The sequence below is a fragment of the Saccopteryx bilineata genome, chromosome 6 (assembly GCF_036850765.1).
Source record: "Saccopteryx bilineata isolate mSacBil1 chromosome 6, mSacBil1_pri_phased_curated, whole genome shotgun sequence".
Lineage (NCBI taxonomy): Eukaryota > Metazoa > Chordata > Mammalia > Chiroptera > Emballonuridae > Saccopteryx > Saccopteryx bilineata.
The window spans coordinates 139,911,778-139,931,557 of NC_089495.1; the positions used below are offsets into that span (position 1 = coordinate 139,911,778).

Below are 19,780 nucleotides of genomic sequence, written 5' to 3' on the forward strand. Positions count from 1 at the left end.
ATGCACACAGCACATATCTTATTCTAAAGTAAAAAACAAAACGGGAACAAATAAAATATTTAAAATAAAGAACAAGTAAATTTAAATCAACAAACTGACCAGTATTTCAATGGGAACTATGGACCTGCTTTTGGCTAATGAGATGGTCAATGTCTCGATGCCGGTTCTATATTTGTCACTGCTAGCCGTAACAAGTGATATGATGCGCTTCCGGAGCTGCGACGCATGCGTCCGCGTCACCGGAAGTAGTACTGTAGTGAGCGACGCAGCGCTTTGCGGTGCATCCTGTGCTTCTCTCACTGACCACCAATGAAAGAGGTGCCCCTTTTGGAAGTGCGGCCGGGGCCGGATAAATGGCCTCAGGGGGCTGCATGCGGCCTGCAGTTTGGAGACCCCTGGTCTAGATGACCCCTGCATACAAAACCTGAAATTACACTTCAGCATATTTGAGACTCAGTCCAGGGGGAGCAGAGGTGTTCCTCCTCTGCCGCGACCAGCTCAGCAATGGGTGTGCACAAAAGGAAGGCACTGCAGGACTTAAGAAAAAACACACAAGACACAACATACAGAAAAGATGGGTACAGAGGACTCCCAGCCTCTAGGACTGAGAGCCCGGATCTCTGCAGCTTCATCATATTTATTGGTGTCTTTGCTCAGCAAGCAAATTAGCCTGGGTCAAATTAGTCTAGAATGGATTCAGGTGCAGAGAAGGGTGATTAGCTAATAGCTTTCAGGTATGCAGGAAAAGGCTATAGGGAGCAGCTGCTTCCTGCTGGGGCAGCGTTCTTGCCCCACAGGACTTAGTGTTCCAAAGTCCGCACCAAAGACTTTTCTCAGGACTACAGTCTAATTCCTGACCATTTTCCCACACTCTTCCGTGCTCCTGACCTACTGACCTACTCCCTTCACCCCTTGTAGAGGCAGCTCCCCCTCATTGCCGGATGGAGGCACACTCGTGCTCTGTCCTGTAGCATCTGAGAACTCATTAAATGTAGATCCATGGCCCAGTACAGCAGGTTACTTGTGTTCGGAGCAGCAGAGCACTGTAACTTGGAAGAGGCAGGGACAGACGCCGTGGAGGGCAGGCACGATCTCTGCCCTGAGATCAGCATAGACTCAGCCATCATGGTGGCAGTCATGCTCCTCAACTTGCTGTGTCTACAAAGCTGGAGTTTTGTTAAAAAGAAAATTGTGAGAAAAAAAAAAGAAAATTGTGGGTATGTGTGTGTGAGAGAGATATATATTGTATCCATAATGTATGTGAATATATACAGAAAATGTGTGTGCGTATCTATATATGACTGAATGAGTCCCCTTATTATTTACCATAACCGACTTAAAATTATCATCTCACTAATCCTGTCTCATCTATATCTCCACCCTCCCTCCCAAACCCCCAATACTTTAAGACAAATTCCTGACTTCATAATATCTCACCTGTAGATATTTCAGGATGTCGAAAAGATGAGAACTAAACACGTACACACACACACACACAATTTTTGGTTTCCTCTGAAAAGTTTCCTTCTAGACATCCTGTTCTCCATTACCTTTGGAGGGAGGACTCAAGACCAACTGGGTGGTTGTTTTTTTTCCAGAGGGAAGGGATGGTGGCCAGGTGTGGGCAGGTGGAGTAGGGAGAATGGAAGGATGGAGCAGATAGAGGCCGAGGTGCAGAGCGCAAACCAGCCATCCTGGATTCTGGCTTTGCATTTTGTGGCTTTTACTATGTCATAGCCAGGACTCAATGAACACGCGATTTTAAGGGTTTGAAATGCACCTCACCCCCTCATTTTGTGTCGTCTAAGTTACCTTCTTTTATCCATAGAAATCTATTTTACCTTCTTAAGAAAAATGTTCACTCCGGAGTGCTCTAGTGCAAAGGCCTGGGGGATGGGAAGGGCTTCAGGTCTGAGACCCTAGCGCCCAAGAAGGAAGCTTCCAGGGGTTGGGGTGGGACGCTCCCACGCTCCGCCGCAGTATCCCACAGTAAATGAACGGAACAGGCATCCGCCAGGCCCCGGGAGCGCAGCTAGTCCTCCGGCCTCTCCAGGCCTGTTTCCCGTCTGCACGGAGAGCAGGGTGCGGCCTGCGAAGGCGGGTAGTTAAGGTCGTTACAAGTTTTAATGAAGGAAATGCTTAGTGAGTGAAACAAAGAAAAACACTTAGGAAGTGAAAATGCCAACCAAACGGTCCATTTCCCCGCATGGGGTGACCGTTTGCCCTTCCGGGCAGTCTCTGCCCATCTAACCCGTGGGAAAGCGGACCTGTGGGGGAGCGCACTCAGAAGTGCGCGAGCCAATCTAACACGGAAAAGTGAATCAGCGGCGAGTATATTCTTGCGCAGGGCAAGGCTGACTCACTGCGGGCCTGGGATGGGCCGGGGCGGCCCGGGAGCCGGCGGGCGGAGGCGAATGGGAGGTGTGGGCCGCGCTAGGCGGTCCCAGACAGGGCGGGGCGGCCCGGGAGCCGGAGACGGATCGGGGTGGGAGGCGTGGGCCGGGACAGGGCGGGGCGGGGCGGGGCGGCCCGGGCATCCACGGGGGCCCCGGGCCAGGGAAGGCGGAAGGACTGGGCGAGCCCAGCGTCCGCTTGCTGAGCGGCTGCCCCTCCCGCCGCAGCCGGGTCCGCCGAGCCCTGCGACCCTCGAGCGCCTGAGCCGCGGACGCCATGGCCCCGGGGCTGCTGTGGTTCTGCAACTGGAGCACGCTGCTCGTGTGCGCGGCGCTGAAGCTGCCGCAGATCTCCGCCCTGCTGGCGGCGCGCAGCGCGCGGGGCCTCAGCCTCCCAAGCTTGCTTCTGGAGCTGGCGGGGTAAGGGCCCTCCTCACCCCGCCCCTGGCTTGCAGGATCCCGGAGAGCCGCGCGTGACGTGAAGTAGGGCGGGCGGAGCGGGGGGAGCGGCACTTCCCCGGGCCACTCACTGCCTTTGTTATTCGCTGCCCACCAACCTGTTTGGTAAGAAATTGATAGCCCACGCCACTTTACAGATGAGAAAACCGGCACCCAGCGAACCACCGCTGCCCCGTTAGGGAAAAAACCGACCGTCTGGCTGTGACCAGGCCATTTGCGCCTGAAGAATCTCATATACAGTCACCTGTCGCATAAAGACGTTTAGGTCTACGATGTCCCACGGTGGTTCCATAAGATTAAAATGGAGCTGAAATATTTCTGTCGCCTAGGGACCTCTTAGCCATGGTGATGTCATAGGGCACTGCATGGCTCACCAGGTGGTGGAGACCTCCCGTACTGCCGATCGTGTGAAAATACAGCACATACAATTGCAGCCGTGGGCGGCACCAGCTAGGTTTGTCCAAGTGCCAAGAACAGGCGCACTCTGAGGTTCGCAGGAGGACGGAACTGCCTAGGATGCATTTCTCAGAGAATTACCCTCCGCAAGAGGGTTTTGACAGTACATTTTCCCTAAGCCCACCGCCCACCCTTATTTCCTGTCTCTCACCTCAGTTTCCTCACCTGTAGAACGACGGGTTGGACTTCTCTAGGGATTGTGTGTCTTTTTAAAACTCCACGTTTGGGGGCGGAGCGGGGCCCGATAGGGAGAATGGAGAGCTCCGGAGGCAGTGGAGGAAGGGCACTTGATGGCGGGGGTGGGGGTGGGGGGCGGTACCAACAGAGACTGCTCCTAGAGGTGGTTCACCCGTCGGAAATTCGGAGTGGGTGCTCTGGCTCAGTATTTAAAGACCTACACGCAGTCGCAGAGTGGCACAACTTGGTTGGGAAGACTCGAGTTAGTGGGAAAGCCTGGCACATGAAACCCTTGCTCCTCGCTAGGCTGAGCCTCCTGGCTTCTCCCCCCCCCCCCCCCCGCCCCATCTCCCCAGAGGTTCTGAGGGCTTGCCCTGCACAGAAGCAGGCCCTGGAAGAGCAGCCTGGTTGGTGGGCCCTGGGATCAGGACTGCAGGCTGGAAAGGAGGGAGGCAGAGATCTGGTGGAGATGAGCTATCTCCCACCCGCCCAGAGGGGACCTGCCCCTGTGCCCACCTAATGAGAGGCTTCACCTGGAAAGGCTTGGTTGAGAGGAAGGTGTGTGCCCTCTTACCGGTTTGGGAGTGACTCTATCACCTGGGCCCCCAGGCTGGATGGCAAGGATTGGAAGTAGAGAGGTGCCCTGGAGGATGGCGGACATTGGCTCAAAGTGGCTGCGGTGTTTGTTCAGGTGGGGGGTGGCGGGCAGAGGGTGTGTGTAGGAGGATGGAAGGTCCAGGAGAGCAGCCTCGGTCTCAAGGGGAGTCCAGAGCTGGGGAAGAGGAGGCGGGCCCCTGCAGGGTGCGGGGGGGGGGGGGGGGGGAGTGGGGGGAACGAGGCTAGGCCCTGCGGGGTAGGGGGGTGGGGGGGTGGGGGGAACGAGGCTAGGCCCTGTGGGGTAGGGGGGTGGGGGGTGGGGGGAACGAGGCTAGGCCCTGCGGGGTAGGGGGGCTGTGGAGCCCCAAAGGCTGTCCACACCCTGCCACTCCTTCCTGAGATGAGAGGTAAAGGTTTGACCTTTACCCAGCCATGTCACTTGGCACTTTATCCACAGTTTACCTTAGCAAAAACCATCTCCGGCAGCGGGATGCAGCTCCCCTGGACAGGAGAGCCTGATGGTGGCACCAGAGGTGGCTTGTCTAATAGTCCTGCAGGGATCAGCATGCACTGGTGGCTGGGGTCATGCACAGTGACACCAGTGAGAGGACTAGGCACAGAGGGGACCTTGGGAGGTCAGGGGTGGTTGGTGATCAGGGAGGGGTCCAGACAGACCATTGCAGGAACTGCCTGACAGGGGGTTGCTGTCATTTTGCTCTTACTGGAACAGCTGTCCAGGGCAGGTTTCCAGTGGCAGGGACAGGCATTATTCCCCGTCAGTGGAAAGTCCTTTGTAAAAATCGTTTGTAAGGGGCCATCCTAAGGGACTTGACAGACCATTAGATTCTGCCCAGGGCCCAGCCAGTATTGGATGCTCCAAACTTGTGGAGATTATTAAATGAACATTCCATCCTTTTTGTTCCCAACCTCCCTCCTTGATATCTGCGGGCTGCAGCCACCCGCTCTAAGGTTTTCCCAGGAAGCCTGTGCTCTTGAGTGTAGCTGGTCGGGTCTCCCGAGTTCAGGTGTGCCCTGCTCTCCCCAGGTTCCTGGTGTTTCTCCGGTACCAGTGTTACTACGAGTACCCACTGCTGACCTACTTGGAGTACCCCATTCTAATCGTACAAGGTAACTAAGCCCTCCGTGCCCAGCATGGCCCTGGGACCCCTCCTCCCTCTCACTCAGAGCCTTTCCCTCCAGATGTCATCCTGCTGCTCTGCGTGTTCCACTTCAACGGGAATGTGTACCGGGCAGTGCCCTACCTCACTCTGTATCCTTTTGGCTTTTGGCTTTGGAGAATTGGAGACGGGCCCCGGGGTGCTGACAGCAGGGACTTTGCCTGATACATGTCTTTTTGGTTTAGGATCTCAGTAGCTGCTATTGGTGGTCGTGTTTTATGAAATGTCTACCAGGGATGAATGGAATGAGGTGCAATAGTACAATATTGGACAATATGGGACAGCACTCTTCCCTCCACACACACTAGTTAATTTAAAAATTGCTTTAGAGATTTTTCAAAACCAGGTTTCATCCACCTGCATTCATGCTGCCTTTCTGGTGTTGACCAGGTTGCTAGTAGTTAGTCTACTGACATATAGCACAAAGTATTGTCTATTTCAGTCTGTCCATTTTCAGAGGTCCCCAAACTTTTTACACAGGGGGCCAGTTCACTGTCCCTCAGACCGTTGGAGGGCTGCCACATACAGTGCTCTTCTCACTGACCACCAATGAAAGAGGTGCCCCTTCCGGAAGTGTGGCAGGGGGCCGGATAAATGGCCTCAGGGGGCCGCATGCAGCCCGGGCAGTAGTTTGGGGGCACCTGATTTAAATAATGGTATCAATTATAATTACAGCAACCTGTTGAGTTCCTACAATGAGCAACAAGGCATTGACTGGGGAGATAGGGCAGGGAATGTTAAGTCCATTTTGCAGTTAAACAAACTAAGGTTGAGACATAGAAATGAACTTGCCCAACGTCACAGCAGAGGTCCCAGTGGTCCCTTGCTGCCTGGCCACTTCCTCTCCTGTTTTTGCTTCAGCCCCTCGAGCTGTGCTCTCTGTTCCTCAACATCACTGAGCTGGATGAAAATCAGATACTGTTCCTCCTCTGCTAGCTTTGCTGTCCCTGCTCTATCATTTTTACACAGGAGTTAGTGAAAAAGGGAAATCAGTGAAGAGTTTTGTGTGATACCAGTTTTGCAGAACATGCCTACTTTATAATGTTGGCTCCTCTTGTAAGAGCTTAACTTGTGACATTACATGGGCAATGTCTGCACGGTGGGGCATGAGGTTGGAAGTGAAAATCATCTGGGATATCCCCAGCCCTAGGAACAATCCACGAACACAGACTTCTCTGTAATTTTCTTCCATGATCCGCGTCTGTTTTTGTGAACTCATAGCGCGTGTGCACGTGAAACCATCTTTGTCTTTTCCAAGTCTGACAAGTTCTAGAAGAGTGGCCCCAGTTCCACAGTGGACTTCCAGGTGGAACCCCTGGGGTCTGGCTTTGTTTCCATGGGCCCTGGTGGGGGCTGGTGGAGCTGGTGGCCCAGCCACTTCCTTAATGCTTGGTCAGATTTGTGACATCTTGGTTTGTCCTCACCCTGCAGAAGTGGATCATAGACCTGGCCATGGTGAGTACCAGCTGCAAAATAGCAGTCTGTCACTCCGTCCTCTCCCTGTCGCCTGCCCTGCAAAGAACTTGATAGATCAAATGTTCAAGGTGTTAACATTTCAGCTGTACCAAAGGATAGCGAGAAGAAAAGAGCCATGCTCTCCGAATAGTAACAGTAACAGACATCATTCTCATCTCAATGTATAGCAAGTTTTTTACTTCCTTTTCCAGGGCCATAGAGAGTCTGACTGGGGAGGTGGTTAGCAGTGGAATGAAGAACTGAGTATAGCAAGCTTCCTGTCTGGTTAATAATTACAAATTGGCCACATACTCGTTATTTTTCTAAATTTGCCCCACCCCCACCCATGCCAATATCTTTGCCCTCCCTGGAGAAGGGTATGTAAGCCCTAGACTTCTTCCCTTCTTGGTTTAGGACCGAAACTCCCATGCTGTGAGAATAGGGTTCTGGTAGTGAGTCAGGAAGCATTCCACCACAGATGTTCTCTCTAAGGTGACCAAGCGAACATTTCCGCGCAGCCAGAGAGGTGAGAGAACTGATTGGTGGTCACATGTCACTGCCTGCCACACCCAGCTCATGAGTTCATCCCCTACTCCCCCAACATCTCATCTATGACTTTTTCTTGGACTTAACTATGTCATGTTTCAACCTGGTGAGAGAACAAATAAGTAGGGTTGCGATGTTAACAGTGAATCACTTTTTAGTGTAATTGTGTCCCAAACATTGCAGGGGACATACATACTTTTTTTTTTTTTTTTTTTTTTTCATTTTTTCTGAAGCTGGAAACGGGGAGAGACAGTCAGACAGACTCCCGCATGCGCCCGACCGGGATCCACCCGGCACGCCCACCAGGGGCGACGCTCTGCCCACCAGGGGGCGATAATCTGCCCATCCTGGGCGTCGCCATGTTGCGACCAGAGCCACTCTAGCACCTGGGGCAGAGGCCACAGAGCCATCCCCAGCGCCCGGGCCATCTTTGCTCCAATGGAGCCTTGGCTGCGGGAGGGGAAGAGAGAGACAGAGAGGAAAGCGCGGCGGAGGGGTGGAGAAGCAAATGGGCGCTTCTCCTGTGTGCCCTGGCCGGGAATCGAACCCGGGTCCTCCGCACGCTAGGCCGACGCTCTACCGCTGAGCCAACCGGCCAGGGCGCAGGGGACATACTTACGTTAAAAAATATATATAGGCCCTGGCCGGTTGGCTCAGTGGTAGATCGTCAGCCTGGCGTGCAGGAGTCCCGGGTTCGATTCCCAGCCAGGGCACACAGGAGAAGCGCCCATCTGCTTCTCCACCCCTCCCCATCTCCTTCCTCTCTGTCTCTCTCTTCCCCTCCCGCAGCCAAGGCTCCATTGGAGCAAAGTTGGCCCGGGCGCTGAGGATGGCTCTGTGGCCTCTGCCTCAGGCGCTAGAATGGCTCTGGTTGAAACAGAGTGATGCCCCAGATGGGGAGAGCATCGCCCCCTGCTGGGCATGCCAGTGGATTCCGGTCGGGCACATGCGGGAGTCTAACTGCCTCCCCGTTTCCAACTTCAGAAAAATACAAAAAATATATATATATATTTTTTTTTTTTGCAAAAATTATATATATAATTTTTGTTGTTGTTAAACTGAACTTTAAATTTAACTGGTTGCCTTGTATTTTTATTTGCTAAATTTGGCCACCCTCCAAAAAACATCCCTTAGAGTCTTAGCTGCTACTGCTGGCTGAGTTGATGTGGTTCTGGCTGTTTGGGGTGACAGACCCGGCAGGAACCAGGTGCAGAGGTCCAAGGACACAGGAGTTTTTTAGTTCTTCTGTGCCGGTCTCAGGTAACTCTCTTTCTTACCACACACCGGTGCCCTAATATGCAGTTCATGAAATTGTTTCCTTTTCCCCTCGTGGAGTGTGAAGCGCATGCAGGCTCTGTGCTTTTGCTGTCCCCAAGGGTTTTCTGGTGCCTATGCTGTGGCATGCACCGGGACCTCGGGGACAAGATGCTGGCTTGAGGTTGTGGAGCCACAGGGAGGAGGAGAAAGAGTTGGACTTCAGAATACCCTAGACTTCCTAGTGTTTCTCGGGTTGCCCCTCATCTCCCTGACTTCTTCAATGAGGGGCCCCAGGGCTCCAGCACATTCTGCAGATGGTTATCCAACCACGGGTGCCGGGATGTCTGGGGTGCTCATGGTGGTCCAGCCCTGGAGGTCCTGCTTCTCATCTTAGTGAACAGCATCCCAATTCTCCCCCTTGATGGGCCCGAAACCCTGGTGCTGGGAATCAACCTCGACAGCTGCTCCTCAGAATATATCCACAATCCGAATATCCACAATACTCATCCCCCTTCTGTTTCTGCATTGCCAGCACAAACGTGGGTGATGGCCGTGGCGGCGGCCACTCACCGGCCTCCCTCTCACCTCGCTCACCCCGCCGCTCAAAGGCGTGTTCCAGCCGACTGGAGGCTCTCACTAATCTCTCCTTGCTCGGGGCGCGGGGCCTGGTGCACTGCTACGTGGGCTCCTTGCAGGGCCAGGGATGCAGAGCTGCTGCTTAGCTGCCACTTTGACTCTGAACCCATCAGGTCAAAGCCCCGTGGCTTTCCCCAGACCCTAAAACACAGTGACAGCCACATGCACATCTCTGTGTGGCAGGTGGGGTAGATGAGCCTGGGGCCAAGAAGTGACTCTTACTCTCATCCTCACAAGAGCTTCAGGCTGTCACTCAGTGGGCGGTGGGCTTGGTGGGTTATAAGTGAATGCCTCCCTGTCGCATTCTTTTTCACTAAATTGAGCTTTGCCCTTGTGCAGATTGGTTATTGCTACCTGACCTGACACTTTGGCTTCAAACGCACTTTCCCTCTCTGGTGCCTGGTTTTTTGTTTTTTTAACTAAGGGATTCCTAACTCCCCCGTTTCCTGTGCACACAGAATTTCTGCACACTCATCAGTGCAGCCAGTAAGTTCGCTCAGCTGCAATCCCTGTGGAAGACACGGGACTCGGGGGCTGTGAGCGCGGTCACCTGGAGCCTGGCGTCCTACACCTGTGCCAGTAAGAGCAGAACTCAGCGGGAGGGGGGAGGGCTTTCCTTTCAGGCTTCCAGCATCTACCCAGAGGAGCCAGTCCCTGCCAGCCTTAGTCCCTTGCAAATAGCTACTCAGATAGAACCTCCCAATGCCCACGTGGCCAAGGCGACTTAAGGCGGACTGCTCTCCCTTGTCTGCAAGAGCCACACTCCAACTGCTACAAAAAAAAGTGCAGGCACATCTTTCACCCAGAAAGCACAGTATTGAGTTTCCACTCTTTGGGAAAGTGTCAGGAGCATGATTACATTGAATCCACTAACTTGTTTTAAACTGTTGACTCTTTGTGGTGTGACAGATTAAGGAGATGAAAACATCAGCTTTTCAGGTTGGATATAATTGGTAGCAGCAGGGTGTTTCCGGAGCCATAGCTTGGTCTCCTTGAGATTTCCCACTATGTATTTGGGTTCTTCTAGGAACTGCCCGAAATACAAATATATTTAGGTAGAAACACTTTAAAATTTAGAGCTATCCCATGAATCAGGTTTAGTAGTTGTAGATATTTGAATTCTACTTCCTCATGTTTCTTCTATATCTTATTGGGCCCATTTTATCTAGGGTTGCTGGTAGGGGCCTTTATGTCCAGAGTTATTTAGAATATACACACACACGTGCCTTCTGGAATTGCTAATTAGATATGTTACTAGCTCTCTTATTTTTGTTAGTGTCCTATATACATATACTATCTGTATCAGTGGTCCCCAACCTTTTTTGGGCCACGGACTGGTTTAATGTCAGAAAATATTTTCACGGACCGGCCTTTAGGGTGGGACGGATAAATGTATCACGTGACCGAGACAAGCGTCAAGAGTGAGTCTTAGACGGATATAACAGAGGGAATCTGGTCATTTTTTAAAAATAAAACATCGTTCAGACTTAAATATAAATAAAACGGAAACAATGTAAATTATTTATTCTTTCTTTGCGGACCGGTACCAAATGGCCCACGGACTGGTACCGGTCCGCGTCCCGGGGATTGAGGACCACTGATCTATATGATTAGATATATTTATATGACTTCTGGGCTTGCTAATTGGAGGTGTGTTTTACTAGCTCCTGAATTTTATCTGCAGGCATTTTAACCTTTAAATATTGCTGATTAAATTCTCTGTTAGGGAATCTTCAGAGCTTGTGACTAGAGACCATCCATTACCTTTCAGTCTGTTTTGCGTGGGATTCTGTGCTTAACAAGTACTTACATGTTTGTTGAATGGAAGATAGAGGGCTATAGTTTTATGGGGGGGGAGGAATGAACCAGCTTTAAACCCAGCCTAGCTTAATAGCTGAGGCTAACGACTTCAGCCCCAACTTGGAAATGAATGCAGTGTGCATCCAGCACTTACCCTCATTTCCTGTGGTCACTCTGGTCCAGTTCACCCTGCAGCCAGGTACTGCCACATACCATTTATTTACAGCCTTTATAAGAGGCAACTTGGGAATCCTCTTAGTTGGCCACTTTCCTAACTGGATGGAATCTCCTCTCCATCTGTGTTAAGACCCTTCTATCCCGTTTAAATCACTGATTTAATCAACAGCCGTTCACCAGGACTCTGTGTGGAAACCCTTGAGTTAGCCAAACTGGCAACAGACATTTGATTAAGATTTGGTCTCTGCCTTTCAGGGGCTGAGTGTAGCTGGAAGACAAGACCAGAAAACTATTGTCAATATATGCTAAATGCTAAAATAAAAGGCAGAGGGGGAGCTTTGCATGGGTTGGTTTGGGGTTAGGGAAAAGCCTGCCTTGAGTTGTCGGTCTAGTGTGGCTCTCTCAGTTCACATGGGACAGTTTAAACTGGCCACTTTCCCGAGTGAAGTGCCATACCAAAAAAAAATGAGTTAAACTAAACAGTTCTCGTTAGACCCTTAGGAAAATCGTAACCATTCCTAGGCCTCGGTTTCCTTTATTTATAAAATCAGTGGGCTAGAGTGCAGTGATTTAAAAACATTTTAGGAACCTTTCTTTAAATGAAATCTTATCAGAAGCTCAATATGTAAATGAGATATTCAAGTCACTTTTGGGGGTAGGGGGGTGTTTGGGAAGCAACTTGCTATTTATTGCCCAAAATTTTCTTTTTCAGCAAGAATAGTAACAACGTTAATGACCACTAGTGATCTTACAAGTAAGCAAAATATTTTCGCTCACTTCCTTTTTAAGTGTTGTGCCATTTTGCCTCCTTCGTTTGTAAATGTCTTAGGGGTTTAGCAGGTGCACGTGGCCCCCTGGGTAGTAAGGTTAGAGACCAGCTGATGTGCTGTTGGTCTCCTGGTCACTGGTCTTGTACGGAGCACCTGCTTCCATAGTACCTGGCAGAGTATGCACAGGACGGTCAATTCCTGTTTTCGTGGAATTCCCACTCTACCAGTGGAAACGGACAGCAATCTCACAACTAGCTGTTGAAAGATACTGTAAAATGTTTTGAGAGGGGGCAGAAGCACCGAATGGGAACCTGACCCAGTTGGAGGAAGTTGGGAGTCAACTGAAGGTGAGAGACCTGGAGAAGGTGGAAGAGACGGTTCCAAGGAGCAGCATCTGTGAAGGTCACGAGCAGAGGCGTCAAGGCCTAGCCTCAGATGGAGTACCAGGCGGGCTACAGGAGTGGGGGGGGGGGACTCTGAGGAGGGTGGGGTGGCGCAGTGGCAAAATGGTCCAGAGCCTTTATATCTAAGATGACAGCTGTTCCTGAAAGTGATCAGTGTATCATAAAGCCAGTTTAGCTAATATAAGTGGTTTACACCACAAAGATACATTAAACCTCATGAAACTTACTCATCAGGAGAGTGGTCCTCACATCACCATTATTTTTAAAATACATTTTGAAGAGACACATTTTCGTGGTTACCTCAATAAAGTATGCTTGGTATTTGTGCCCGTTTTTCAATTACCTGAACAGAAGGCTGGATATACCACCTTGCCCTTACATGGCGTGTTCTGAGACACAACTCACTACACTTAAGACTTAAACATAAGTAAAGAGGGTTTAAAAAATTATAATATTTGTTATCAGCTAGAACCAGATTCCTCCAATTTAAACACTGAAGATGATAAATGACTACTCACAGTCAGGCCAAGTGGCCAATGGTAGTCACGATAGGAAGATCATTTTTTCCCAGAAATTCTTAGAACTGTATTTGGGACCAAAGTCCTTCACAAGTTCTCATGATCTGTAGCTCTGTTTAATTGTTGGGGAAGGTGTACACTTTATTTAGGCTTCTAGAACAGAATGGTTTTGTTTTATAATGTGAAAACAGTATATAATATATACTTTTTCTCTTTTTCAGTCCTTATACGTTTTGTGGTCATGCTGGCTTTAAATCTCTGGGTGACAGCTACCGTTCTTCGCTACCGGAAGACAGCTGTAAAGGCTGAATGATGGACACGTGACTTACAAAGCGGGTTTCGAATAACTGAACCAAAGGAAAGAAAAGCTCATTGCTAAATCAAAGTCTTGTATAAATTTAGTCAATCATTTCAGAAACTTTGAAGCCAAAGGAATATTAAAAAAAGCCATTTGAACCCTTGTATAACAATGATTTCCCATCCCCTTCCCCCTCCTCCCCCTTAGGTTGTTAGGGCTCAGATATCTGCATTGAGAAGGTTGATGATTGATGGAAATCACCAAGATCCCATTTTGAGATCACTTTGACCCTTAAAACTCATGATTTTAAGTTTTTTCTAAAGAGCTAACTACATCTAGTTTTCAGCTTTCATAATCTTTTAAGAAGTCCTCTGGGCCCTGGCCGGTTGGCTTAGTGGTAGAGCGTCAGCCTGGCGTGCAGAAGTCCCGGGTTCGATTCCCGGCCAGGGCACACAGGAGAGGCGCCCATCTGCTTCTCCACCCCTCCCCCTCTCCTTCCTGTCTCTCTTCCCCTCCCGCAGCCCAGGCTCCATTGGAGCAAAAGATGGCCCGGGCACTGGGGATGGCTCCTTGGCCTCTGCCTCAGGTGCTAGAGTGGCTCTGGTAGTGACAGAGTGACACCCCGGATGGGCAGAGCATCGCCCCCTGGTGGGTGTGCCGGGTGGATCCTGGTCGGGCGCATGCAGGAGTCTGACTGCCTCACCGTTTCCAGCTTCAGAAAAATACAAAAAAAAAAAAAAAAAAAAGTCCTCTGCACAGCACTAATGAACATGGAGTGGGATTTTGTTCAGTCAGAAGCAGAATTGTAATCGACTACTAGGGTCCACTTCTGGGACTAATGTTTGATGGTAACAAAGATATAACAGGATGGCCTTATTGTATCGTAGCATAGTATAATTCCTCCTTAGGCTACAGCAAGTAGAGCAGGGCAAGCAAAAATGTAGATGGCTTGAGATTACATACCAAAGTAGTCCTTTAACTTCATACTGTGCCTTTAAGAAATTCCTAACAAAAGTACTATTGGATTTAATCTCTATGATGAAGCAATTCTTATTCTGATTCTAGCACAGTGCTGCCATTTTATAAAGGGTCATATATATATGATTAACCATTATTAAAATTTGGTATAAAATACAGTTTACCTCAACCAGGTTTGTGTATTGAAAATATAAATACATGCTGTAAAGGGTATACTGCTGGGTTCTCAGTTACGTTCTGAACACGACAAGATTACTGTATGCTGTGCTTTTCTGTAAGTTTATAAAACCCTCTTTCCCCATATAACTGAATGGCATTATTCTCCCATATATATATATGCAGTAAGTAAATGTTTATTAGATGTTTGTTTCCTATGTAAAATAAACTTTCATATTTTGAACTCTGCTGAGTCTTAAAACTGTGTTTTAATGTGATTAGTTTTCAGATATGTAAAGTGCTACTTAAAAAGTACAAACTGGCCTGACCTGCGGTGGCGCAGTGGGTAAAAGCGTCGACCTGGAACACTGAGGTCACTGGTTCGAAATCCCGGGCTTCCCTGGTCAAGGCACATATGGGAGTTGATGCTTTCTGCTCCTCCCTCCCTTCTCTCTCTCTCTCTGTTTCCTCTCTAAAATGAATAAATAAAATCTTTTAAAAAAAAAAAGTACAAACTGGTTCATCCTTTTAGAACTACTGGCTGGGGCAAGCAGGAAGAGAAACCTGTTTTCTAAAAATAAATCAACCATTATGTAGTTTTTAAAATCATAGTTGTCACTTTTTTAAAAATCCAAGTAAATCCTTCCTCATATGCAGTTACAATCTGACCATTAGTATAAATACAAACTACATGATTTTAGTCCAACAAATATTTAAATACTTTTAAAAGTTAGTACTTTATCAGTTTAAAGCAACTCCTTTTTTTTTTATAAATTTAGTGTTTTCTCCAACAATCTCATGGTGCTTTTATTTTATTTTTTAATTTTTTATTCATTTTAGAGAGGAGAGGGAGAGACAGAGAGAGAGAGAAGGGAGGAGGAGCTGGAAGCATCAACTCCCATATGTGCCTTGATCAGGCAAGCCCAGGGTTTCAAACCGGCGACCTCAGCATTTCCAGGTCGACGCTTTATCCACTGCAGCAACTCCTTTAAGAATGTATTTTCTTAGATGCGTTCACCAAACAACCCTGTAAGCAGGAAGCAGCCTCCCCTTATAGATGTAGGCACTCATAACCTGGCCCAGGCCAGCCAGCCAGTAGTATCCTAGAAAAGAACCCACCGATGACCAAAGGAATTCCTTCTAGAAAACCACCTGTCAACGCCCTATTTCTGATAAAACAAGTACCCTGCCCCTCTCTTTGCCCTTGACCCAGGTTTGCAAGCCCCTCCCACCAAATTCAAATCGGAGAACAACTCCGAGCAGAAATTCTCCATTTTGTATTTCTCCGTGCACGAATTGATGGCCGAAAATGCCCAAGCCTGTAACCTTGGTTAGGACTTGTCTGCTATACCCATCCTGTAGGGAAGGCAAGTTTGGGGGGTCAATTTTAGGTTGCAGCATTCCAGGTGTACTTCACAGTAAAAGTATGAAAATGCTTATGTCTTATTGATTTATTTTTTAATATAAAAAGCAGGCATAAAATACAATTACATTACTACAAAGATGCAAATTTTTTTAAAAAAGAAATATCAAGGGGATACGATTTTTGTTCAAAGGGGACAGCCGATCAAATACTTATGATTATCTAAACCATGCAGTTCATAACTTATTACACTTCCAAACAAAATGCATCATTAGGGGGAAGGGAGTAAGAGGACCCCAGCATAATATCCAGCACTGTCTCACAGCGCCTGTTTTCAAAGTGCTTTACAGATCAGCCACGGTGTCTTCACAACCAGGGAAACTGAAGCCCTGTTCCAGGGAGGGCAGGTGAGTCAGTAGCAGTATCAACTGAGAGACTTGGGAGGACTCACTCTCACCAGGTTTTTAAAAACATTTCTTAAAGCATGTTTCAACAAGGTAACATAGTGTCTTACATTTCTCTACCACCAGAATCTAGGAGAACACATGAATGACAGCAGCATAACTTCCTAACCTGCGGTTTGGCAACCGAGAGGGCTTCTCCTCAAGGCCCTCCAGACGCCTGGTCCGGGGAGACGCCTGGTCCGGGGAGACCCGAGGGCCAGGCTCCTGGAACTCCGGCACAGGCGCGCTTTAAGAACACTGACCTGACTTTAGATTTGTTGGTATACTTACTCTTAAGCTACAGCATTTGAAATGTTCAGATTAAAAAAAAAAATCTTGTTTCTAGATAGCACTTTTTAAATACTTTTCCAAAATTCACTATACACTAATTCTCAACAGTAATACCAGTTTTCCTTCTATTTCTGTCTTGCTATCCCCACAAAAAGTACAAAAATCCAACTAAGAAAATCCCAGTATTCACTACTTCTTAGTTCTCAAGAGGAGGTATTTATGGCTCTAGGAGAAATCAGGTGTGAGGAAACAAACAACTTTTGGTTTTCTTATATATATCTTGGAAGCTTTGGAGCCTCAAGAAAAAGAGAAGCTGGCACAACATCTGGTTGTTAAACTAAGTCAACATCACTTTGATGAGTGCTGGGAAGAGAACACCTGACAGATGCATGTACCATTCATGGATGTACATGGAACCAGCAACAGGGTCCAAGGCGAGTTCTTACCCAAGGTCAGAATCTTTATCAAGCACATTTCCACCAGCTGAAAAATAACCTTATAACCCTTACATCAAACCATATAATGTGAAGAAGAATCTCCATGGGAGAAATTTTATTTTCACCCCTTAGAATGTCTCCCCCCCAAAAGTCACATGACATTCCCTGTGCAGCTGCGCCACACCATGATTCTCCATAGTCTCTACTATACACAGCATTCAAAATTTAAACTTCTGCCATTTTAACTCAAATATCTCAATTACTCATGTGTAAACTTCAAATTATTTCACCTTAATAGTTTATTAAAAATATATATATATACTCTCCAATTCAGAATAATATGATAGAGCCTCCCATAGTGTAACAAAATCTTTATATAAAATATTAATTCAGTCTCCTTTTAACAAGTCTAATGAATGGAAATATTTATTCTATATAAATTTTATATATTTCTCATTTTTAAATCTCCTTTAAAAAAAATCTGTGCCCCAAACCAGAGCTGCAAAATGCACCTGCCAGGGACCAGGCCTATGCACGCGTGTCCAGTGCCCGCACACACGGCATGGGCATGCGGACTGGGCACCAGGGGAGGGACGCGAGGCGGTTTCAGGACATCGGTGGGCCAAAGGCCACTCTTCAGTTTCCACAATAGCATCGCTATTGGGGACCTGACTCTTCCAACATCTCCACACTGACCCCAGAGAGAACCAATGAAAAATGTCTTAGTTCCTTCATTGAAACATTAGATGATGTATTTCAGTATCACACCGAACTGTGCATGTTGTATGTGTGCAGAGACTGATAAAAAGACTACATCATTTTCTACGGGGTGCTCATCACTGATGCAGACTGTTGCAGTACGGAACAGATAGCTCTGTGGACCATGAGAAGTCCCGCAGATGGGCACTTGCAGAGACTGGAACTCCAACAGCACTACCACCACCAGGGAAGTGCCTCTGAGGCCGCTTCCGCCCAGCCGCCAGTTCTTCACAACCCATTACTGAAATATTGCCATGTACGACTGTGTGTTTAAGGGATCACATTTAAATATTTAAAATATATCTACAGTACGTTTTAGTTTTCTTTATACTTGAGATAATTTTTGAATGTTGAGTGTGAAATGTAAAAATAGTCACAAATGTCCTTAACCAGCAAATTCTGAGCAGAGAAAACATTTCCTAGTCACACACTAATACTGAGGTCTGTGAAAAGGGCTGGATAAAGAATAGATATACATAATAGATATATTAGTTCTAATACTATCCATTATTGTTCCTATCACCAATACTTAAAAAACTCTGTTTATACAATCAAAAGAGGCTGACATCGATAATTATGATGTGTAAAAATAGTGCACTATTTTCTTCTGCAAAGCAAATTTGCATCCTAAGAGCTGGTAAACACTAGTTTTTTTGTTGTTTTGTGTTTTTTTTAAATACAGAAAAGGGCTGAGGCTTAGAAAAAAATTAAATTAAGGCATTCACAGGGGTCAGGTTGCCTATCATGAAGCATTTAGAAACTGATATAATAAAGTCAAACTTTTTGTTACAGTAACATGAACATGCAGCTCCATCAGGTATACACAATGAGTGACACAAACCCAATTGTTATGGCTTTATACAAGTGCATAGTTACTACTGTAGTAATGATATCTGATTGAGTATAAAAAATAAAGTGGGGGTTTAGAAAACCCTCTTGTAGTATTACAGTACTATATATGTGTGGTGTACTACATATATGTATGGACACACACACACATATACATACACGTGTGCAGAATAATGGTCACTTCTTAAAAAGATGCAGTCTAGTTCACTGTAGTGAAATCCATTTCCAGATTCTTCTGGTAAACATGCTGGTGAAATCTCTCTGTTGAAGCTGAAAAGATGACTCCTTTAATGCTTCTCAAGCCTTTTGTGCAATGTAGTGTGAGTGACTGCCAAGAGAACTTTACAGAACGAGTTTGGAAGAGTTGCATATGTTCTTACTATATTAACCAATCACTGTTGGTTCAACCTGTTGCTCCAAAGAGCCCAGAAAAATCTCTCTAAGATTTATAATTTATATTGCAGAAATAAAGGGACTATATATGTGTATATATGTATGCGTGTGTGTGTGTATATCAGTCTCTCAGGAAAATATAGCTTTTTAATAAACTTTGGGCCATCACATTTCAGTCTTGTTTTAACTGGAAGAATATGACCACCTTGAATAATGACTGCATTCATAGAAGGCAGTTAGCTGGAAAGAAAGGAAAAACATAGTTAGTTGAGACAGTGAAATAATTTTAAGAGATTACTAAAATTCTTTGAAAAGGCACTGCAGATACATAATCAAACTATATAGTTTTCCAACTATACTTTTAACACCTAAATCATGCATAAAACGTATTTACTGTGTTACTTTTTTTATTTTTCGGCACATGCAATTATATTCTTTCCTGTATTTTCCTATATCGGCTACAAACATAACACGCAGTTTTAACACAGTGAACTGACGATAGGGGTGAGACCATGTATCCCTGAGTAGCTCAGGTAAACACAGTCTGACCCGGGGTCTGCCTGCCAGCTGCCTCATGAGCTGAAAGAACAGTGGGCCTGTGGACCAGGTTCTACTTGACTATGTGACACCCTTAAAATCTATGAACTTGGAACATGTACATTATTGCAGTAAATATATGTAAAAATATGCTGGTATTCCCTGGTTATAAACAGATCCCCCAAATTACACAATTTAAGTATGTTCTGCAACGAGTTTACTTAGGTTAAACCTATTCCATGCAAAAGGTTTAACTTGTGAGGTTTGGTTTTCATTCAAATCTACTTCGGCCACTATTAACCAAACTATTTTACATCTTCTCAAAGCAAAGAACTCTCACAGCATATCACTGGCAATGTTCAGCAAGAGAAACAGTCAGTTTCAAAAGAGCAAATACTTTACAGCATCACCAAGAAAACCAGGTCAGAAACAACTACTGCACAGCACTTACAA

General features: G+C 47.0%; 2 protein-coding genes and 1 long non-coding RNA gene across 3 annotated transcripts in view; 1 reads left to right on the top strand and 2 right to left on the bottom strand.

Moving 5' to 3' along the window:
- Positions 1-588: 588 nt before the first annotated feature.
- LOC136308947 (uncharacterized) lies at positions 589-3,305 on the bottom strand. The gene is made up of 3 exons (XR_010726198.1): positions 3,097-3,305; positions 1,842-2,089; positions 589-1,166 (listed from the first exon to the last, which is right to left on the bottom strand). It is a non-coding gene; the product is annotated as an uncharacterized lncRNA (long non-coding RNA).
- SLC66A3 (solute carrier family 66 member 3) lies at positions 2,545-14,504 on the top strand. The gene is made up of 7 exons (XM_066236867.1): positions 2,545-2,813; positions 5,128-5,210; positions 5,283-5,352; positions 6,658-6,715; positions 9,613-9,733; positions 11,844-11,885; positions 13,045-14,504. Exons 1-7 carry the CDS (start codon positions 2,671-2,673, stop codon positions 13,134-13,136), a joined length of 609 nt encoding a protein of 202 aa, XP_066092964.1. The 5' UTR covers positions 2,545-2,670; the 3' UTR covers positions 13,137-14,504.
- Positions 14,505-15,691: 1,187 nt separating this feature from the next.
- ROCK2 (Rho associated coiled-coil containing protein kinase 2) overlaps positions 15,692-19,780 on the bottom strand; it is a 117,569-nt gene continuing 113,480 nt past the window's right edge. Inside the window, exon 34 of the mRNA XM_066237491.1 lies at positions 15,692-19,030. The gene's annotated coding sequence lies outside the window, so the exon portion shown is untranslated. The remainder of the gene's footprint in view (positions 19,031-19,780) is intronic.